This window comes from Mustela nigripes, chromosome 6, assembly GCF_022355385.1.
Source record: "Mustela nigripes isolate SB6536 chromosome 6, MUSNIG.SB6536, whole genome shotgun sequence".
In the NCBI taxonomy this organism is placed as follows: Eukaryota; Metazoa; Chordata; class Mammalia; order Carnivora; family Mustelidae; genus Mustela; species Mustela nigripes.
Genome location: NC_081562.1, coordinates 137,161,746 through 137,180,646, shown reverse-complemented (window position 1 = coordinate 137,180,646; position 18,901 = coordinate 137,161,746). Strand labels below are relative to the sequence as shown.

General features: G+C 34.4%; 1 protein-coding gene across 3 annotated transcripts in view; it reads right to left on the bottom strand.

Moving 5' to 3' along the window:
- Positions 1–18,901, bottom strand: part of UPF2 (UPF2 regulator of nonsense mediated mRNA decay) — a 109,273-nt gene that overhangs the window by 81,574 nt on the left and 8,798 nt on the right. For all 3 annotated transcript variants that reach the window (XM_059404330.1, XM_059404329.1, XM_059404331.1), the window contains exons 3-5: positions 17,533–18,312; positions 8,196–8,356; positions 1,706–1,903 (exon numbers count right to left, since the gene is read on the bottom strand). In XM_059404330.1, the coding sequence (XP_059260313.1) occupies positions 1,706–1,903; positions 8,196–8,356; positions 17,533–18,312 (1,139 nt within the window). The remainder of the gene's footprint in view (positions 1–1,705; positions 1,904–8,195; positions 8,357–17,532; positions 18,313–18,901) is intronic.

Here is an 18,901-nt window from a genome sequence, read left to right as displayed (position 1 = left end):
GATGGAGAGGCAGGCAGAGAGAGAGAGAGGGAAGCAGGCTCCCTGCCGAACAGGGAGCCCGATGTGGGACTCGATCCCAGGACTCTGAGATCATGACCCGAGCCGAAGGCAGCGGCTTAACCCACTGAGCCACTCAGGCGCCCAGTGTTGAACATCTTTTCATGGTCTATTGGCCATCTATATGTCTTCTTCAAAAAAAGTATATTCAGATCCTCTGCCCATGTTTTAATCAAATTATGTGGCTTTTTGGTGTTGAGTTGTAGGAGTTCTTTATATATTTTGCATATTAACCCCTTATCAGAAATAGCATTTGCAAGTATCTTCTCCCATTCTATAGTTATTATAATAGCTTTGCATGGTGACAGATGGTAACTACACTTACAGTGGTGAGTACCATACAACATACAGAACTGTCTAATCACAATGTTGTACACCTGAAACTAATATAACATGTCAACTATACTTCAACTAAAAAAATAAAAAGCTCAAAGTCCACTGATGTGATACACACACAAAATGAAATATAGTTCAACCATAAATAGGAATGGAGTACTGACAAAAGTATAATGTGAATATACCTTCAAAACATGATGCTAAGAAAAAGACAAAGAGATCATACTTCTGTGACTCCAATTATATGACACACTAAAAATAAATCCACAGACACAGAATGCAAATTGGTATTTGCCAGGGGTTAGAGGAAGGGAAGAATGTAGAGAAATTGTTTCATGGGTATAGGAATGAGGGACTGTTTTAGAAGTGTGTGTTATAATCACTGCATCAAAAGCAAAGAATATTACTTTCTAGTTTCTAATGTAAGGCATGTAAATTACTAATCTTAACTCAAAAAGCAGTGTTAACACAGGAATTCAGGGCCCTAATCATTCATTAACAAGGCTGAAATTTCAGATCCACTAGCTGTGTTAAGTTACTTAAACCTGGGTAGTTACTCAACCCTTTCGTGCCAGTTTCCTCATCTGAAAACAGGGACAATAACAGTAGCTGCACTTCACAGGATTATTAAGAGAATTAAACAATGTTTTACTTATAAAGTACTAAAATGACGTTTGGCATGAAGTAATTATTAAATAAAAATTACTAGCTATTATTTTTTTACATGAGTTCCCTGATAAATATATTGGATTACAAAAGTACATTTAAAAAAAATTATCTGCTATCTCTACAAATCCCTGCCACCATTCCCTCCCATCTCCCTTCCAACTCTAGTCTGGCAGAATTCCATTTAGAAAACATGGTGTGACTGGTATTCAGGACCTTCCACTATTTTAATGATCTCAAAGCTTGTGATTTCTCTAAATTAACTCTCCTTCACAAAAAGCTAGGGTTATCTGGCCTAGAAAGAGTCTTAATAGGTAAAGAGCACCACGGAACTGACACTTGTCCTAACTGGGAAAATTCTCCAACTGGGAGAATTTCAGCTCTTACCAAGATCTCACATGAACTCATTACATTATAAACAAACATTTTCAAATTATTTCACATTAACATAAATGTTCTGGTACTGTTGAAATTATGTCATCTATGACCCTTTCATGCTCTATTCCATGTTATTCTGTCATTTATTTAATCTAATGACTCAATGTTCATACTGCAAAACTAGTAACTAAAAATATACTTTTACAAATATTAATTTAAAATTAATTTTTATAGCACTTAATGTAAAAATTTATCCTCTAGAATTTACCTTTGGAATCATCTTTGTTGGAATCTTTATTCTGACAACTTTTCTCATTATCTTTAAACAAGATGGCTGGAACAAAAGCTTTCAAATCAATGAGGTTCTCATAAAAATTCCGAGCATCTTCATCTTCCCATATACCACCTTCCAAGTCATATTCTCCAGGCTTACCAGGTGTAAAAATATCAATTCCAGGCCCATGCTCTACAATAAAATAAGCCAGAGGAAATTAAAACCATTTCAGGTATAGTATGCAAAAACATGTAACAAGATATTTTCAATTTTACAACTGATGAATCCGGAGTGTTTCAATTAATAGAAGCTTCTTCAATCAACAAATACTCTGGACTGTTCATGTAATCATCTTTAATATCAAATGAGGACAGACTAGAGGACAACATATGTTAAAGACGCTTTTTCTCTTATATAAGAAATACATAAGCCTGGCCATTCCTAAAATATTCACATCTCCCATAAAGCATTTTTTTTATGACTCCCAACCCTCTGTACCACTTATAACACAATTATCTTCCTAAGTAAACCAAAAAATATTTAAGATTTTTTTTTTTAAGCAATCCCTGTACCTAATGTGGGGCTCAACGTCACAACATTGAGATAAAGAGTCACATGCTCTCTGGGGTGCCTGGGTAACTCTGGGGGTTAAGCATCTGCCTTGAGCTCAGGTTCCTGAGATTGAGCCCTGCGTCAGGCTCCTCTGCTCAGTGGGGAGTCTGCTTCTCCCTCTGCCTCTGCCCTCGCCCCACTCGTGTGTGCGTGTGCACGCGCGCACGCACACGCACGCGTGTCCATTCTCTCTCCCTCTCTCAAAAAAAAAAAAGAGTCAATGCTCTGCCAGTTGTGCCAGTCAGGTGCCCCAGAAGTAAACCATAAGCTTCTAATTAAGTTTTGGTATGATTCTTTGGTATAATCCGTGGTATAAGGCAGGCTGCTATAAAGTGTCAAGTGGTAAATAACTGGAAAAGAACAGAAGGAAAGAAGAAAAAATAAGAAGATATTTCAGTAGATGGTAGAAAACCACGCAGATATTTGCACATGTACACACACACACACACACACACACAGAGTCTACCTTTTACATACAACTATAACTTCTTAAAATCAGAAGAAAAAAATTAATATCCAACTTCATGATCATGAGATCACTCGTGAATTTATCTATTCTCACTGTGCTTCTCTCCTAACTAGAACTTTAAGTAAGAGAATGATCATATAGATTAAAAATAACCATAAGAGGAACGCCTGGGCTCAGCTGGTTAAGCAACTACCTTCAGCTCAGGTCATGGTCCTGGAGTCCCAGGATCGAGTCCCACATCAGACTCCCTGTTTAGCAGGGAGTCTGCTTCTCCCTCAGACCCCCCCCCTTCTCATGCTCTTTCTCTCTCTCTCAAATAAATACATAAAATCTTTAAAAAAAAAAAAAAGTAAGAAAATTATTCATTTCATAGCAAAAACAAGACCAAGTGCAACAATCAACACAACACTGGCTCCCTAGCACACTCCTTATATGCCTTACAGCACATATATTTAAACAAAGAGCATCAAACCCATATAGTATAAAAGACTGATAAATTTATAACTTTTGTGCAATGAAAAATACAAACAAAAGCGAAGACAAACTAGAAGACAATACTGGCAATATTCATACAAATAAATTAATATTCATAACTTAAAAAGGCCTACAACCAAAGACCAAAATCCCAACAGAAAATGGATAAAGGGGCGCCTGGGTGGCTCAGTGGGTTAAGCCGCTGCCTTCGGCTCAGGTCATGATCTCAGGGTCCTGGGATCCAGTCCCCCGCATCGGCTCTGCTCAGCAGGGAGCCTGCTTCCTCCTCTCTCTCTGCCTGCCTCTCTGCCTGCTTGTGATCTCTCTGTCAAATAAATAAATAAAATCTTTAAAAAAAAAAAAAAAAAAAAGAAAATGGATAAAGCCCCTGAACAGGTTAAGTAAAAGACAATATGAAAAGAACCTTAACCTCAATACTAAAAAGGATAATGTTAAATAAAACTAACATTTCTCACTGCAACACATTAGATTATGTTTAAAAGACTGATACGAGCAAATGTTGACAAGCCCACAGGGAAATAAGCACTCTCTTATCTAGAGTATAAATTAACACAGCATTAAGGAGATGTCATCTGTCAGTATCTATCAGTATTTATTTTATTTTATTTTTAACATTTTATTTACTTATTTGACAGGGAGATAAAGAGCACAAGCAGGTGAGCAGCAGGCAGAGGGAGATGGAGAATCAGGCTCCCCTCTGTGCAGAGCCCAACACGGGACTCACATGGGGCTCAATACCAGACTCTGGAATCATGACCTAATCTAAAGGCAGGGACTGAACCACCCGGGCACCCCAGTATCTATCAATATTTAAGATAAGTATAATCTTTGATCCTGTAAGATTCCCTCCAGGAATCTATACCAAAGAAATAAAAGGAAATGTGAAGTAAGATTTACAAGGATATTCACTGTAGCACTGTTTGTAACAGAGCAAAACTGAACAGAATCTAAATATCTACCAATAAGGGCTGACAAAATGCATTTATACACTCTGTAATATTAATGAGACACTAAAAGAATGAAGCATATTTATCTGATTTCAGTAATTTCTCAAAAATATGTTATTGAAATAGAAAAGTTAATACAAAATAACATACTATATAACTTAACAAGAAAGCTATGTATCAAAATCTGATTATGTATTTTACATAAGTATTTTGTACTAAAAAGTGTGGATAGAGGCAAATTAAACTGTTAACCATGGATAGCTTGGAAAACAGAATGCATAAGACAGGAGACTTTCACTTTTTACTCTATAATATCCATGAATATTTTATATATATGAAAAATGCATTCGCACAGTAACTATAAATTACAAAAAAATCAACTTCTGAGAAGCAAAATAATGCTACGAAGTCGAAAAGCAGTTGATAATCTCAGGAAACTATCTGCAATGCATATGACAAAGAATAATTTCTTAAATATGCAAAGTGCTTTTATACTTTAATTAAAAATAGATAAATATTTGATGAAAAAGAAAAGGCAGGGGTAAAGGATTCAAACAAGTATGTCACAGAGAAACATATATATAAAACAGCCAATGAACTTAAAGAAGAGATGCTCAACCTCACTCAGAAGATAAAAGTCAAGAACTACAATACAGTAAGAACCTAAGGAAAAACTCATTCTCACACAGCTAGTAGCATGTAAATTTCTCTGGAAGAATATTTAACTTTATATATTTAAACATAAAATACATATACCCTATGGAATTATTGAATCACTGTAACTGTACACCTGAAACTAATATTACACTATATGTTAACTGACTGGAATTTTTAAAAAACTTAAAAAATAAAAATAAAATGTAAAAAAGAGAGTAGTTGCAGAACAGTATATATAATACAATCTCATTTCAGCAGGGCAGGAACCTGTATTCTGATCACTTAAAAGTTCAGGCCTCTTCAGACCAAGATGAGGTACCAGTGTTCTAAAACAACTAAAAAAACCCAACCAGACAATTCATACATAAGCTTTTGAACAGGATATAAGATAGCACAGGAAAGTGATTTCCAGAGAGAAGAAACAAAAAACCTGAGTCCTACAATTAACCCCTATAGCTTAATGCCTGATAAGATTTTCCAGGCTATAGCAAGTTAGGGAGAAGTAAAGCAGACCCCAGAAGTCTCCGTGAGATGAAAACTACAGAAGCAGAGAGTGTGGCCAGACTCTAGCCCACGTGGCCAGATACTGCAGGACAGAGTACCACAGAGAAGAAAAGCACAGAGAGAGACCTTGAAGATCAATAGAGGTCTCCTTTTGAATGTTCAGCAGAATACTAATCAGCCCCTATGTCTGAGGGAACTTGTTTAGAGTGGGAAAATAACTACTATGAATCTTCATAGAAGATTCATGGGAAATCAAATAGAGCACAGAAGGATATTGCTTCTGTAATAGGGAAAATTAGCCCTAGACTAAAGGCTGCTCTGATCCCAACTAACAAAGCCAACCTGAAAAGAGTAAAACTGTTTCAAAGTAGCTTAACTGTGCCCCAGAATGAAGGTCAATGATATTTCTAAGAATACAAAACTATCCAGCAGTTATCCAATTTAAACACGATGAAAAGGCAAAATGTAGGAAAAATACAAGAACTGTAGAGAAGATAAATCACTTAATTAAAAACCAAAACAGAAATGACACATAAGATAAAATTAGTAGATAAGGACATTAAAACAGATATTCTAACTATATTTCATACACTCAATAAGCTAGGAGATAGACTAAGCATGTTTGAGACCATGGAAAATATAACAAGCTTCTAGAAATAAAAATTACATCTCTAATATTAATAATATGGGGCACCTGGGTGGCACAGTCAGTTGATCATCAGACTCTTGGTTTCAGCTCGGGGAATGATCTCAGTGTTGTGATCAGCACAGAGTCTGCTTGAGACTCTCTCTTCCTCTCCCCCTCTGCCCCTTCCATTTGTGCTTTCTCTCCCTCTTAAATAAATCTTTTGTAAAAAGGGCGCCTGGGTGGCTCAGTGGGTTAAAACCTCTGCCTTCGGCTCAGGTCATAATCCCAGGGTCCTGGGATCGAGCCCCACATCGGGCTCCCTGCAGGGAGCCTGCTTCCTCCTCTCTCTCTCTGCCTGCCTCTCTGCCTCCTTGTGATCTTTGTCTGTCAAATAAATAAATAAAAATCTTTAAAAAAAAATCTTTTGTAAAAGATTAGTATTATATCAGACACTGTAAAATAAGACTAGTGAATTTGAAGACACAGCAATAGAAACCATCCAATACAAAACACAGAGTATAAAGTATTCGAGAATAAAAAGGACAACTTCAAACCACCTAACATAGTTATAATTACATCTCTGTAGCAGGTGGAAGAGTAACAGAAAATATATTTTAAGAAACAAGGGTCAGGATTCTCCGAATTTGATGAAAATTATAAACTAAAAGATTCAGGAAATCCAATAAACCCAAGCACAAGAAACATAAAGAAAACCATACCTAGCCACATCATAATTAAGAAATTTTAAAGCAGCCAGAGGAAAAATACAATAAAGTATTCAAAGGAAAAAATGTCACCCTAAAATTCTATACCTGGTTAAAATATCTTTTAAAATGAGGACAGAATTTTGTGTTGGCTGTTATCTCTGGAAAATGCCTAAAAATACTTTTCAAGTCATTTAACATTAAAAGAAAAACTACCTTAAATTTCAGTAGAAATAAATCAATACCAAATCAATGCCAAACAGTATCAAAGATTTTGGTTCTAAAACGCAATAAATATACAGAAAAGTTCCAAGAAGCCTACCAGATTAAAATAAACACAAATTATACAGTGGAACTTTTTTAAAAAAAACAAAAATTTTGAGGTTCACTGATGAAGGGATATAAAAATTAGTAGGCACTATACACATGATTATATATAAATTTAATAAAATAAACACATTCACACTATACACTATGTGTTTCTTATGGAGATGTAAAATACAAAATATCTTTTGGTATTATAGAAGGCTATTTTACAAATACTTTACTCTTAAAAATTTTTTAAGTGAACAGGATTGCCAGATAGCTTGAAAGCTAGTAACACATTAACACACCTACTAATGTAAATATAATTATTATATAAAGTAGCTGATGTGACAGATTAATGTATTAAGAGCCCTACCAACCTAAGGACAATCAAAATGGAACTTTAAAACATCTTTGAAATAGTATGGAAAACTCATCTCACAAAATGTTAAACAATTTATCTCACAAAACTGTAAAGTAACTTTTAATTCTAAATAACAACTTAAGATACTGTATCATTCAAAAAAAATAGATTAAAAATAAATATAAAAAATATTAGAATCCCAAAAATCCATTCCACCTTATGAAAAATAAAGTGAATCCTTTTATAACCCCAACTATGGTTTAAGACAGGCCCCTGTTGGAGGCACCTGGGTGGCTCAGCTGGTTAAGTGTCCAACTCTTAGTTTTTGCTCAGGTCACGATCTCAGTCAGGGTTGTGCGATCTAGCGCAGTGACCTGCTCCACGCTCAGCACAGAGTCTGCTTGAGATTCTTAGATTCTTTCTGTCTCCCTCCTGCTCTTTTCCTCCCTGCCCCCTGAAATGTGCTTGCTCTAATAAATAAAATCTTAAAAAAAAAAAAAAAACAGGCCCCTGTTGGGTATAATTCAAAGATACCTAATATAAAAGAACCCGAAGGACTACATCGTAAAATCATATGAGTTAATTATTGTTCTCTGAGTGCAAAGCCTTTTCCATTCATAGGAATGTTTCAAATAGCAGTTTTTCGAAGTCCTTATTAGGTCTTAATACTGTACTTCTTCATTTAAAACATCTTAAAGGCATGTTTAAAACTTAAACTTTCAATACTATACACCTGACAAAATAAAGACAAGTGATAGTGCTTGCTGAAAAATCACAATGTTTTTAGGGCTATCTTACCTTCTGGTGTTGGTTTGTCTTGAGGAAGATCTGGCATATTTTCATCCAAGAGGTCTGCTAAGGATTGAGAATTTGCCAGCAGCTTCTGATATGACATAGCAAATTCCTCATACTGTTTATGTCTATCTTCACTTAGCTCCCCTTTAGAATGGAGAATACGCCTATAAACAAATGATGAAATAATCTGATAATCTCATCAAAATACATGCGATCATGTATTGTTACACTGGGAATGTTCCACAAAATTTTATCACATAAGCTTTTTGCATATTTTCTTCAATTTATTTTTATTAACATTTTCAAGATGTATCTGAAAATTAAAACTGGTATAATCAAATTCACCTAAGCAATTAAATTTCAACATTAATTCTCCAAAGGCAATTGTGATTACCTATGCCTGCAGAAATGTAAAATTTGACAATTTTAAATTAATTAAAAATTATTTAATTAATTTATTATTAATTAAAAATTATAATTATTTAATTATTAATTAAAAATTATTTTAAAAGTCTTTTGTTAAAAATACTCCCTTCAGATAGTTAATCAAAAATACTTAACATACCTAAAATAGTTACTATTCAAAACCACAGGTTATAAAATCATATCCTTAAATTTTTTTACAATGATCTGAATCAAGATTTTTTGAAAAAGCCCACATCTCCCAAACAGCCAATTCTCAGTTTACTGTACAAGTACTGGTTATTTATCCATTTAATGACTATTAATGAAGCAACACACTTAAGCAAGGTCAGGCCATCTCAGGAACAGAGAATACAACTAGTCTTCCACTCTACAAACAAATCACTAATAAGCCACCTATAATCATAAATATAGAACTATTGAAAATTTTCCAAATGAACAGTGAAATAAAAATCTTACTATATAAACAGATAGCTGAGATGTCTATACCTGCATCTATTTATGACTAAGTACATACATAATAACGTGAAATGTAAAACCTTACTGCAAATACAATATAGGTTTCAAAAAGCCAATTATAAATGTAAATAAAATCATTTTCAAAATATAGAAAAGTTTTTTATTACTTGTCATTTGAGTTTTCTTATGAACAAAGAAGAAAATGAGGTGTTTTTTTGGTGATGTTATCTTATTAAGAGTTACAGAAAATAAAGTGAAAAACCATGCCTAAATTTACTCATCCCAGCTTACCTAGAACAATTTCCAAATTTTCCTATCTTACCCGATTTCTACCCACATAAGCTTTTGTTTAAATGCTGTAACATTCCAGCCAACATTTTCTAAGTTAAGAATATCAGCTCCCATTATAAGCACAGGGCAGATCAATGCATAGGATACTATTCATTAAATCCAATCTTCTGTTTTCAAATCCAGTCTATTAGGAATCCAAAACGAAGAATTTTCACGCATTTTCTTACTATTTAAAAGTACATTAGTATCATTCAATGAACAAGAATAGAGTTTCTCTCTTTAACCACTTATTTCAAACTAATTTTACAGGAAAGAATTCTTTCAGTAAGTTTTATGAATGAATTCTAAACCCAAAACATTCAAAAATGCTGAACTCATGAAAGCAATGACAATTACTCTGAATGAGGAAGCTTGTTAGAACTTTTAATTAGAAGTTGTATCATTTTTGAAGATAAAAAAGACACTAAAATTAAGTAAATTGTTTAAATTAATACTCAAAAGTAGGCTATTCTAAACTGTTCTGCAGTGTACTATTAGAAAAAATGTTAGTCAATAAAAACTTAAGTTTATTCTGTAAGATTAACTGTTAAGATTATGTTCAGAGTGACAGTAATAGTCCTGAGAGATTTCAAAACATCTACTGACAATTAAGATGCAAAATTATTTCAGTACTTGAAAAGAAATTGGAAAACATCTCAAAATAACAGAACCTGGAACTTTCTCACGTTTTGACATTCTAGTAATCTGAAGAACATACATGCAGTTTTAGGTTATACACTCACCAAGCATTTATAATATATAAGCAGGAATAAAGTGATGACTATTTTATCACAACGAAAAAGACTGATACTTTCTCCAATATCAATCTCATTTTCAAACATCTGCCTGTGACTTCGCATTCGATCAATTAACAGTGAGTGATTTAATTCTATGATAGTTCCCTCTATACACACTCCAGTTCCTTTCCAATCACCCTAAAACAAATTAGAAATTCTGAAGCTCCAGAGGTAACTCCCACACTCCCCCAAAGCTCAATCCCATGATCAAATTTTTTTAACAGTACTATTTAAACTAACTGCTTAACTTACATGAGCTTAGGTCACTACCTAGCGAGAACAGTCCTCAGGACAAAAGCTTAGGTTTTGGTAGATGTATTTTCTAATCATATCTTACACTAAAAGCTTAGCAAGCAGCACAAGATATCAATGAAATGGCATTGGAAGAGTTCTGTCATACACAAAATTTACCTAGTACTACATATTTTCCTTGACCATTTATTTATTTACTAAGAATCAGACTAAACACACATCTAGTAAGACTATACATTTCAAGCAGAGAAATAAATGCATCATAGGTACCTGAACATTCAAAATCCCTAGAGTCATTCAGAAGTGCCCATCAAATTAAAATGAAACATTTTTTAATGACTGTACCATACATGGCAGTTTTTTATGTTTATGAAATCCCCTGGAAAAGATTATCAGTTCGATTAACTTTTTTAGAAGACCTATATGAGGGAACTAAACATTTTGCAGCACATTTGACCAAAGTACCTACTCTCTTGTGTAAATCTCACCAAATTTTCTTGAGAATTCCATGGGACTATATCACTATGCAAAATCAAGCTGAATACATGATTTATCACATATCATTTTAATTACAGTCTCTTCAGAAAGACATATATTCAGAAAGTTGAATAGAATCCATTCTTTTTGAGATGATCATAATTTAGAGGTTAGCAAACTATTTCTGCAAAGTGTCCAGATATAAATACTTTAGGCTTTCCAGACCACACATTCTTTGTTGTAACTACTCAACCCTGCTGATATGGCACAAAAGCAGCCATAGATAATACATAAACAAATGAGCATGACTATGTTCCAATAAAACTTTATCTATGGACACTGAAATTTGAACTCATATAATTTTAGTATTTCACAATATATTCCTCTTTTGATTTTTTTCTAACCATCCAAAAAAGTTAAAACCATTCTTATTCTTAGCTCACCAGCTGTATAAAAAATAGTGTTGGGTCTATCTGGCCTGTGGGCCATAGTTTGCCAATCCGCGCTATAACTAGAGTTCACTGAATCATCGTCTGTTAAATGTACTGCAAGTGAGTACATTCTCTCTCATGACATCACTATAAAATAGGGAGTTACTGGGAGCATTTTAAAGATATAAAAAACAATGAAAACAAAATTAATTCCAAATCTTATTCATTATAATAAAAATACAAGATAGTAGACCTCCTCCACCCGATGATAAGTTATCACTATCTGGAAGCAATCCTAAGGTACATCAATCTTTGATTTCTAGTGTTTTTTATATTACTAATTCAACACTGTAAAGCTGACAGAAAATACCAAATAGTCCATTCTTGAATGGAGCATTCTATCTCATAAGTCATAAATGCCTCAAAAAAACTCTATTAAAAGACATAATTTTTGTTTTGTTTTCCTTTTATAAATTTTTCTTATTGCTTGACACTCTTTTGCTCTTTTATTTTATATACTGTTTACTGTTGTTTTGCATTGTTTTAAAAATACACATTTTCAAAATCATCAAAAGGCACAAGAGAAATTCTCATCAAGTCTTTCTGAAGGATTAAGTAGGCAATATACTACAAATAAAAACTCATATTTATACTTACAATGAGCCAGATACTGTTATTAAAAGTGCTTTTACACGTGAATTCACTGCATCACTCACATTTATCTCCAAGGTAGACTGCTATTATTCCATTTTACAAAGAGAAAACTGAAGCACAGAGATGTGAGATAACTTGCCAAGAATTACAGAACTGAGTAAATAACAGATCTAAGATTTGAACCCAAGGAGACTGGCTCCAGAGTCCATGCTTACAACTATTAGACTCTACTGCCTCCCAAATTAAAATTACCCACTTGGTACCCTATACTGTAATCAGAATGTCTCTCAAATGCATATATCAACGGCAAGCCTTCTCACACTGGGGTGTTTATTTTATATTCCTTCGGGTCCTTCTGTTTGGATCTCACTTGGTAAGTACCAAGAGGCTACTGTGTTTACCAGACACTTTAAAATCAAGTACAAGTACTAAATGGAGATGAAGATGAGTAGTATGGAAATTGTGAAAAGTTCAGTATGAAGAGGTATGAAAGAACTATATCTGTCACTTGCTATATAAATCACAATGGGCAAGCTCTTTAATCCCTAGATCTGATCACCTTCAAAACAGACGTATTTCTTTCAAGGGTACCATGAAGGTCAATTAAAATCAAACATGTGATGCACTTTTGTCAATGTACAACAGTACTTTAATGAGAAAAAAAATGCCACAGCCCACTGTGAAAAAAGTGATCTTCAATGCCAAATTATTATTTGATCTTGTATTAGCCAAATTAAAAAAGAAAAGAAATCTTGGCAAGAACACAGAAAATCCATTTTAGCTTTGAGCTAATACAGTCATGCAAAATAACACCGAACACATGGCCAAAATCTTGAAAAAAATAATCATAAAGCAGACTATGGAAAACGACTAGGTTTCACTTGTCTCCTTTAGCAATTAGTCAAATTTTCAAGACTATTAAATTTTCTTTTGGTTTCATTTTACAATTTGGTTATGGGGCGCCTAGGTGGCTCAGCTGGTTAAGCAACTGCCTTCGGCTCAGGTCATGATCCCAGGGTCCTGGGATGGAGCCCTGTGTCAGACTCCTTGCTCAGCAGGGAGCCTGCTTCTCCCTCTTCCTCTGCCTGCTACTCCACCTGCTTGTGCTTGCTCTCTGTCAAATAAATAAATAAAATTAAAAAAAAAAAAAAGAATTTGGTTATGGGTGTCTTAAAATCCTGTATGAAAAGACACTACAGCATAATAAGCATAACTACTCAATCAAATATTTATTAAATAACTGTCAAAGCCATTGAATGAGAATTTCAGGAAAGATGTAACAATTTTAGAGTACTTACAAAATTGTTAAATCCTCATTGAGCCTTAAGTACAGTGAAAGAACATCTTAATAGTGCTTAAATGCTATACAATTTATCAAACATTCCACCTGTAAAGGCAAGGTACTACTTACCTGGAAGGAAAGTGGAAGGTAAAAGTAACACTACTTAATTTTACATTAATGTGTTTTTAAGTTTTAACGCTGGCAAAGTAATACTGCATGAATTTGCAATAAATGAAGTAAATTTCCGATTTTATTAACAACGGGGAAAGCCTACATTCTACTTATCTTTCTCCTATGCTTTCAATCAAATCACTTAGTACTGTCTGAACATGTAATCATGAAGGTCCTATTCACCACTACTGAAAAAAGAAACTTTTGCCACCATTCCCACCAGTTAGGGAGAAAGAAAGGAATTAAGACATTTCAAAATTATTTAAGCAAGAACTGACTTAATATATGAATTCATGATTTCACTTCTGCAAGAAACAGTTATATAATTAAATTATATCTAATAAAATTAAATAATTTCTTCAATTTTTATTAAATGCCAAAAAATAGTAGGTCATATTACCTCCATGAGGATAGTATCTCATAGCACAAAGCATTTTAAGTATAAAGTAAAAGCACTGAACATTATAAAAAGCAAAACCAACCAAGTAAAGCTATTAACTCTAAACTGGCAGATGTTACCAGATATTTTCAAATGTGTAAGTATTAATTATACTCCCAAATCAAAATGTATTTTAAAAGTTCTTTGAGGTACAAAAAGCTAACAAGGTCAAATTTATGAGAATTCACCAAATCCTAGGGTCAGTTGTATTACTTGCTTATAGGGGCTTTGAAACAGAACTAGCTATCTAATACCTGTATTATCAGCCCACATAACACAAGAAAAGAACAGCTAAGTCTCAACAGGTCTTATCCAGTCACTGTCTTCAGTGACTCATTAGTTTCTCTTAGAAAATACCAGAGATTTTATTATTCTATTTTTTTAATTTGGCTGAAAGAATTCTTAAGTATAGACTTTAATGAGTATAGACAAAGACTTCACAACCTCTATGAACAGTGCCCTCTCCCAAGTTAATTAAAATGACCCAAAGCATTTAGGTCTCACAGACTGAAAATAGAAAGCATTTTTTTTAACTGTCATTATTAAGATATTGAATAAAGGCTTAAAGTAATTTAACTGCATAAGTCTTAAATATCCCCTAGCTCAGCACTGAGATTTCCAGCATTACCATGCCTAAAAGAAACCTTACTGTGTAGACTATTGTCCACAACTGTTCCCATGAGGTAGAATAACCTCAAAACACCTACTGGGTAATGACCAGGAAGGGGAAACCTTGGGAAACTGGCCATTTTAACAGTACACTGTAATGTACTAATACTAGGCCAAGGGACTCCACTAATCCATTCCTCATGTTCTCTTGGTCAGTCAGGTATTCAAATCTACGCTACAGAGGCTGCTCAATTTAAAGCTATCCTAAGGCATGAGTTATTTATTAAGCCATATGCCAATTATTATCTATACTGTGATTAAGACTTTCCCATCTCCCCAGGTGCCTGAATGGCTCAGTCAGTTAAGCGGCTGACTTCAGCTAAGGTCATTTTGCCAGGGTCCCAGGATCAAGTCCCACATTGGGCTCCCTGCTCAGCAGAGGAGCTGCTTCTCCCTCTTCTTCTCTCTCCTGGCTTGTACTCTCACTCTCTCTCTGTCAAATAAATAAAATCTTAAAAAAAAAAAAAAAACCCCATCTCCCAAATTATTACATCTAAGTAGACAGTATCCCATGATAAAATGACTGCTACGATGCTAGATCAACTTATACTAGGTAAATAACCTCCCCTAATAACTACATGTTAACGGTTCTCTTTAAATGAGTAAAAATTTCTAGGTAAAGGCCACAAAATCATGCTCTTGAACACTACATCCTGTTCAAAATTTTCATGATGACTTGAATAATATAAAAGAACAGGTCTGCTTATCAAAGGTGAATGTGACCAGCATGTAAGTACATAATAATATATACAGCAGACAATAACATAATCAATATTCAAAATTATCATTAGGATAAAGTAATATGTCAAAAACATCTAAATAAAGTTGAAAGAGGTAAATGCATTCAGGTTTAAAAGATGATTTCCACTAGTTCAAGGTGAAGAACTGGTCTGGCAGCAGTTCATTTGAGAAATTAATCTTCAGCTATATACAAGTTCACAGTCAAAAGAATGACAAGGCAGCTATAAAAAGCAATGGAATCTGAGGTTACAGCAGGAAAAAAATGCATCCAAAACGAACATCCTAAGGATAGGCGTGTAGAAATCGTGCAACAAGCTGAAGGAACAAGAGTGTTTAGCCTTGAGAAGATGAAAAAAGAAACATCCTAGCAGTCTGCAAATATTTGAGCTATTATCATGGGTATGAAAGAGGAGACATGTCCCACATCAGTGTTTCTCAAACTACCTATGTTAAAAGAATTAGTTTTTTTACTCATCACTACAGATGCTTTTATAAAATACAGTAACAATATAAGAACTATGGAAAACCGTTATAAAGATGTCTTAATGCTTTGTCTGTTCCTACACTTAATTCATTGCAAACAGGTAAACAGTTCATGAACCCCCATTTTAAGCAGCTTTATTTCATTGTACCAGAAATCAAAATCCAGATTTACCAGAAGTTAAATCAAAGGGAACCGTTTTATGGGAAGGTAAATTACCACTTGAATTCCCAGTAAGTAGGTGTGCCAACACTGGAATGGCACTTTCAAAGAAAGAATATTTTATCTGTCAGATAATCTATAAAATGGACTCCTGCACTGGTAAGGTGATTGGATTAAATCATTGTAGACTCTACCCTCTAAGCTCCCTTGAGGCCAATCAGAAGTAAACACACACACAAAATCCCTAAAGTAGCCAATAAAAAGTAATCAAAGCATACTATAAAATCAGCCATGAGGTATTAGGTAGAACATATGGGGGGAAAAAAGGACTAAGAAAATGACAAAACACTATGTCAGCTGTAATTAAGATACCTTAAATATGTGAGAATTAGAGGGCCACCATTTTCCTTTTAAACTCATCACCCTGAAGTTGCCTATTCGAAGTTTAAAACAGACCTCACTATTCAAAAGCACAAAACAAAGATCTTTTTTTTCTTTTTTTTTTTTTTTTAAAAGAAACCCTGAGGAACACAATTGCCATCTTAAACTCTCCCATCCTGAGTGACCCTCAACCATCATGGTTTAGTCATATGGTCTGTGGACCTACCTTGATGCAGACCTAACTGTACTGCTATAGTCTTCGCTTCTAGTTAAGTCAATCACCTTCTGAATAAACCAGCACGTCCTTCCCAACTGCAGGTTTACAGAAATAAAAGTGTACCCTCCCATACTACTTCGAGAAAAACAGCAATTCAGACTCTTAACCATGCACTTTAAATAGGGGCAAAGTACTCAGCCAAACGTTACTGCTGTTATCTCCTTTCTGTACTCCTCAGCCGTCCTCCAAATCTACCCTCCAGAAAAACTGATCTACTGCCCACCAACTACATCAGCTTCTAACTTGTTGATGCCTTCCAGGTACAGAGGCTACACAGCAGTCAAAGGTGGCGGCTCAATCAGGTATCTTCACTAATTACCAGAGGCACATACATTATTCCACATTATTCCCTGAAACTTTAAATGGATGTTCCCAGGAGAAAGACTAATATAAACGCACTTTACATAGCAGCATTTAAGAAATTTTTTTTCACATCTAACTTGTACTTTTTCTCATTTCTGCTCTAATGACTCATCTTCTAAGAAGTAGTAGCATCAACAGTGACATCAATAAGAAGGATACAAAACAATGAAAGCAAAACTATTATAGAGAGGGCACAACAAAACACACAAAAATAATAGCAGGTTAAGTTAAAGCAACAGAAAAAGAAAATTTATCCCTCAACATCAAGGAGGTTTTTTTTTTAAGTCACAGGAAGAAAACACATCCACAAAGTAAAAATCACCATATACTTGCCAGGTTTCTTTCAAATTTATAAATAAAATCTATCACAGACTCCCATTTAAACATGAGTACTTAGACTGGAACTTTGAAATTCTCCTGGAAATGTTAAGAAATCACCTGCAATGAGCCCTTTCCACAAGTTCTTTCAGTGGCATGAATGAAGACTTTGGAAATTTTTAAGTATGAGCTCCAAAATAAATTCTCAATTCTGAGAAATATTTGAAAATCACCTGTTTTGTCTCTCAGTATTCTGAAGCTCCCTGTGGTCCCTTTTCAGGTGTTTGGTCAAAGATGTAAAGTATTCTTTTAAAAGATTCTGGAAAGGTTGTTGTTTCTCTGGACTAATTATCTCACTAGGAGGAAAATTCAAATTAAACTTCTCTGCAGCACTCTTCACTTTCCGTGGCACAAGTCCAGCTATATCATCTCCACAATGTCGACAAAAACTAATCACCACAGAAACATGAGTATGGGATTCCCGATCAGCATTAATAATATTTTTTAGCTGTTCATAGATTAAGGAAAGACCTTCCTTATCAGTGAAAATCCCAACTATTGTCAATTCTGCAATGAAACGCAAATCAGTTCTTAACTTGGTAATGTTAGGCGTTTTCTCTTCTTTCCTCGCTTCAAAATGTTTTTTCCAAACCTGAAGAAGTGATGGAGCGAAGTCGGCATAACGCTGGTGAAAGAGAGAGCACAAGTGCACAGCACAGTTCACATCAGATATTTTTAGCTTTGCTTCCACAATAGAAGCTACAGCTTCTGCAATGTATTTGCTTAAATTTAGGCCATTAAAATCATGAGACAAGGAGTCTCTCTGTTGTTCCGTAATAGTTTTTAGTTTCTTGACAAAAGCAGTATTTTTCTTCAAACTTGAGTCTAGTCGGCTAAAGAAATTTTCCTCTGGTCGGTTGTCTGGAGCATTTTGGTTTTTGCTACGAAGTTCCTTCCTTAACTGATGTCGTTCCCAGGCTTCCTGATGAAGCTGAAGGGATTCCTCTTTCTCTCTACATAAAAAACAAACACGTAAATAAAATACCTTGTATATTTTGAAAAATCACTGACAAATGTCCTAAGAGTGAAAGACAATGAAAACATAATGATATAAGGATCAGCATCCTAAAGAAACGAAACACGCAAAAAGCCCTTTCCTACCTTTTTTAAACATTTTTTTTCAACTCACAACCCTGAAATCAAGACCTGAATAAGAGTCAGACACTTAACCAACTGAGCCACCCAGGTACCCTTATTTAAGATTATGTTTTTAAATAATCTCTTCATCCAGATGGGGTTCAAACTCACAATCCTGAGATCAAAAGTTGCACACTGTACCAGCTAAACCAGCCAGGCATCCCTTTTCCAACTTCTAAAGACATATTATTAATGACTTAGGATGGTAAGAACCCCAGTATACTAAAAATACCAAATGTTGCAGAGTGGATGATTATGAATAACTAGAGCAAAATCATTCTGTCAACTGGCAAACTAAATGGATAAAATACTTTTGTCAATTCTACCTCAATAAAGCTACAAAAATTAATGGATTAAACACATGATGCACTAAATGAAAAATACAAAATAATATGCCTGGGAAAG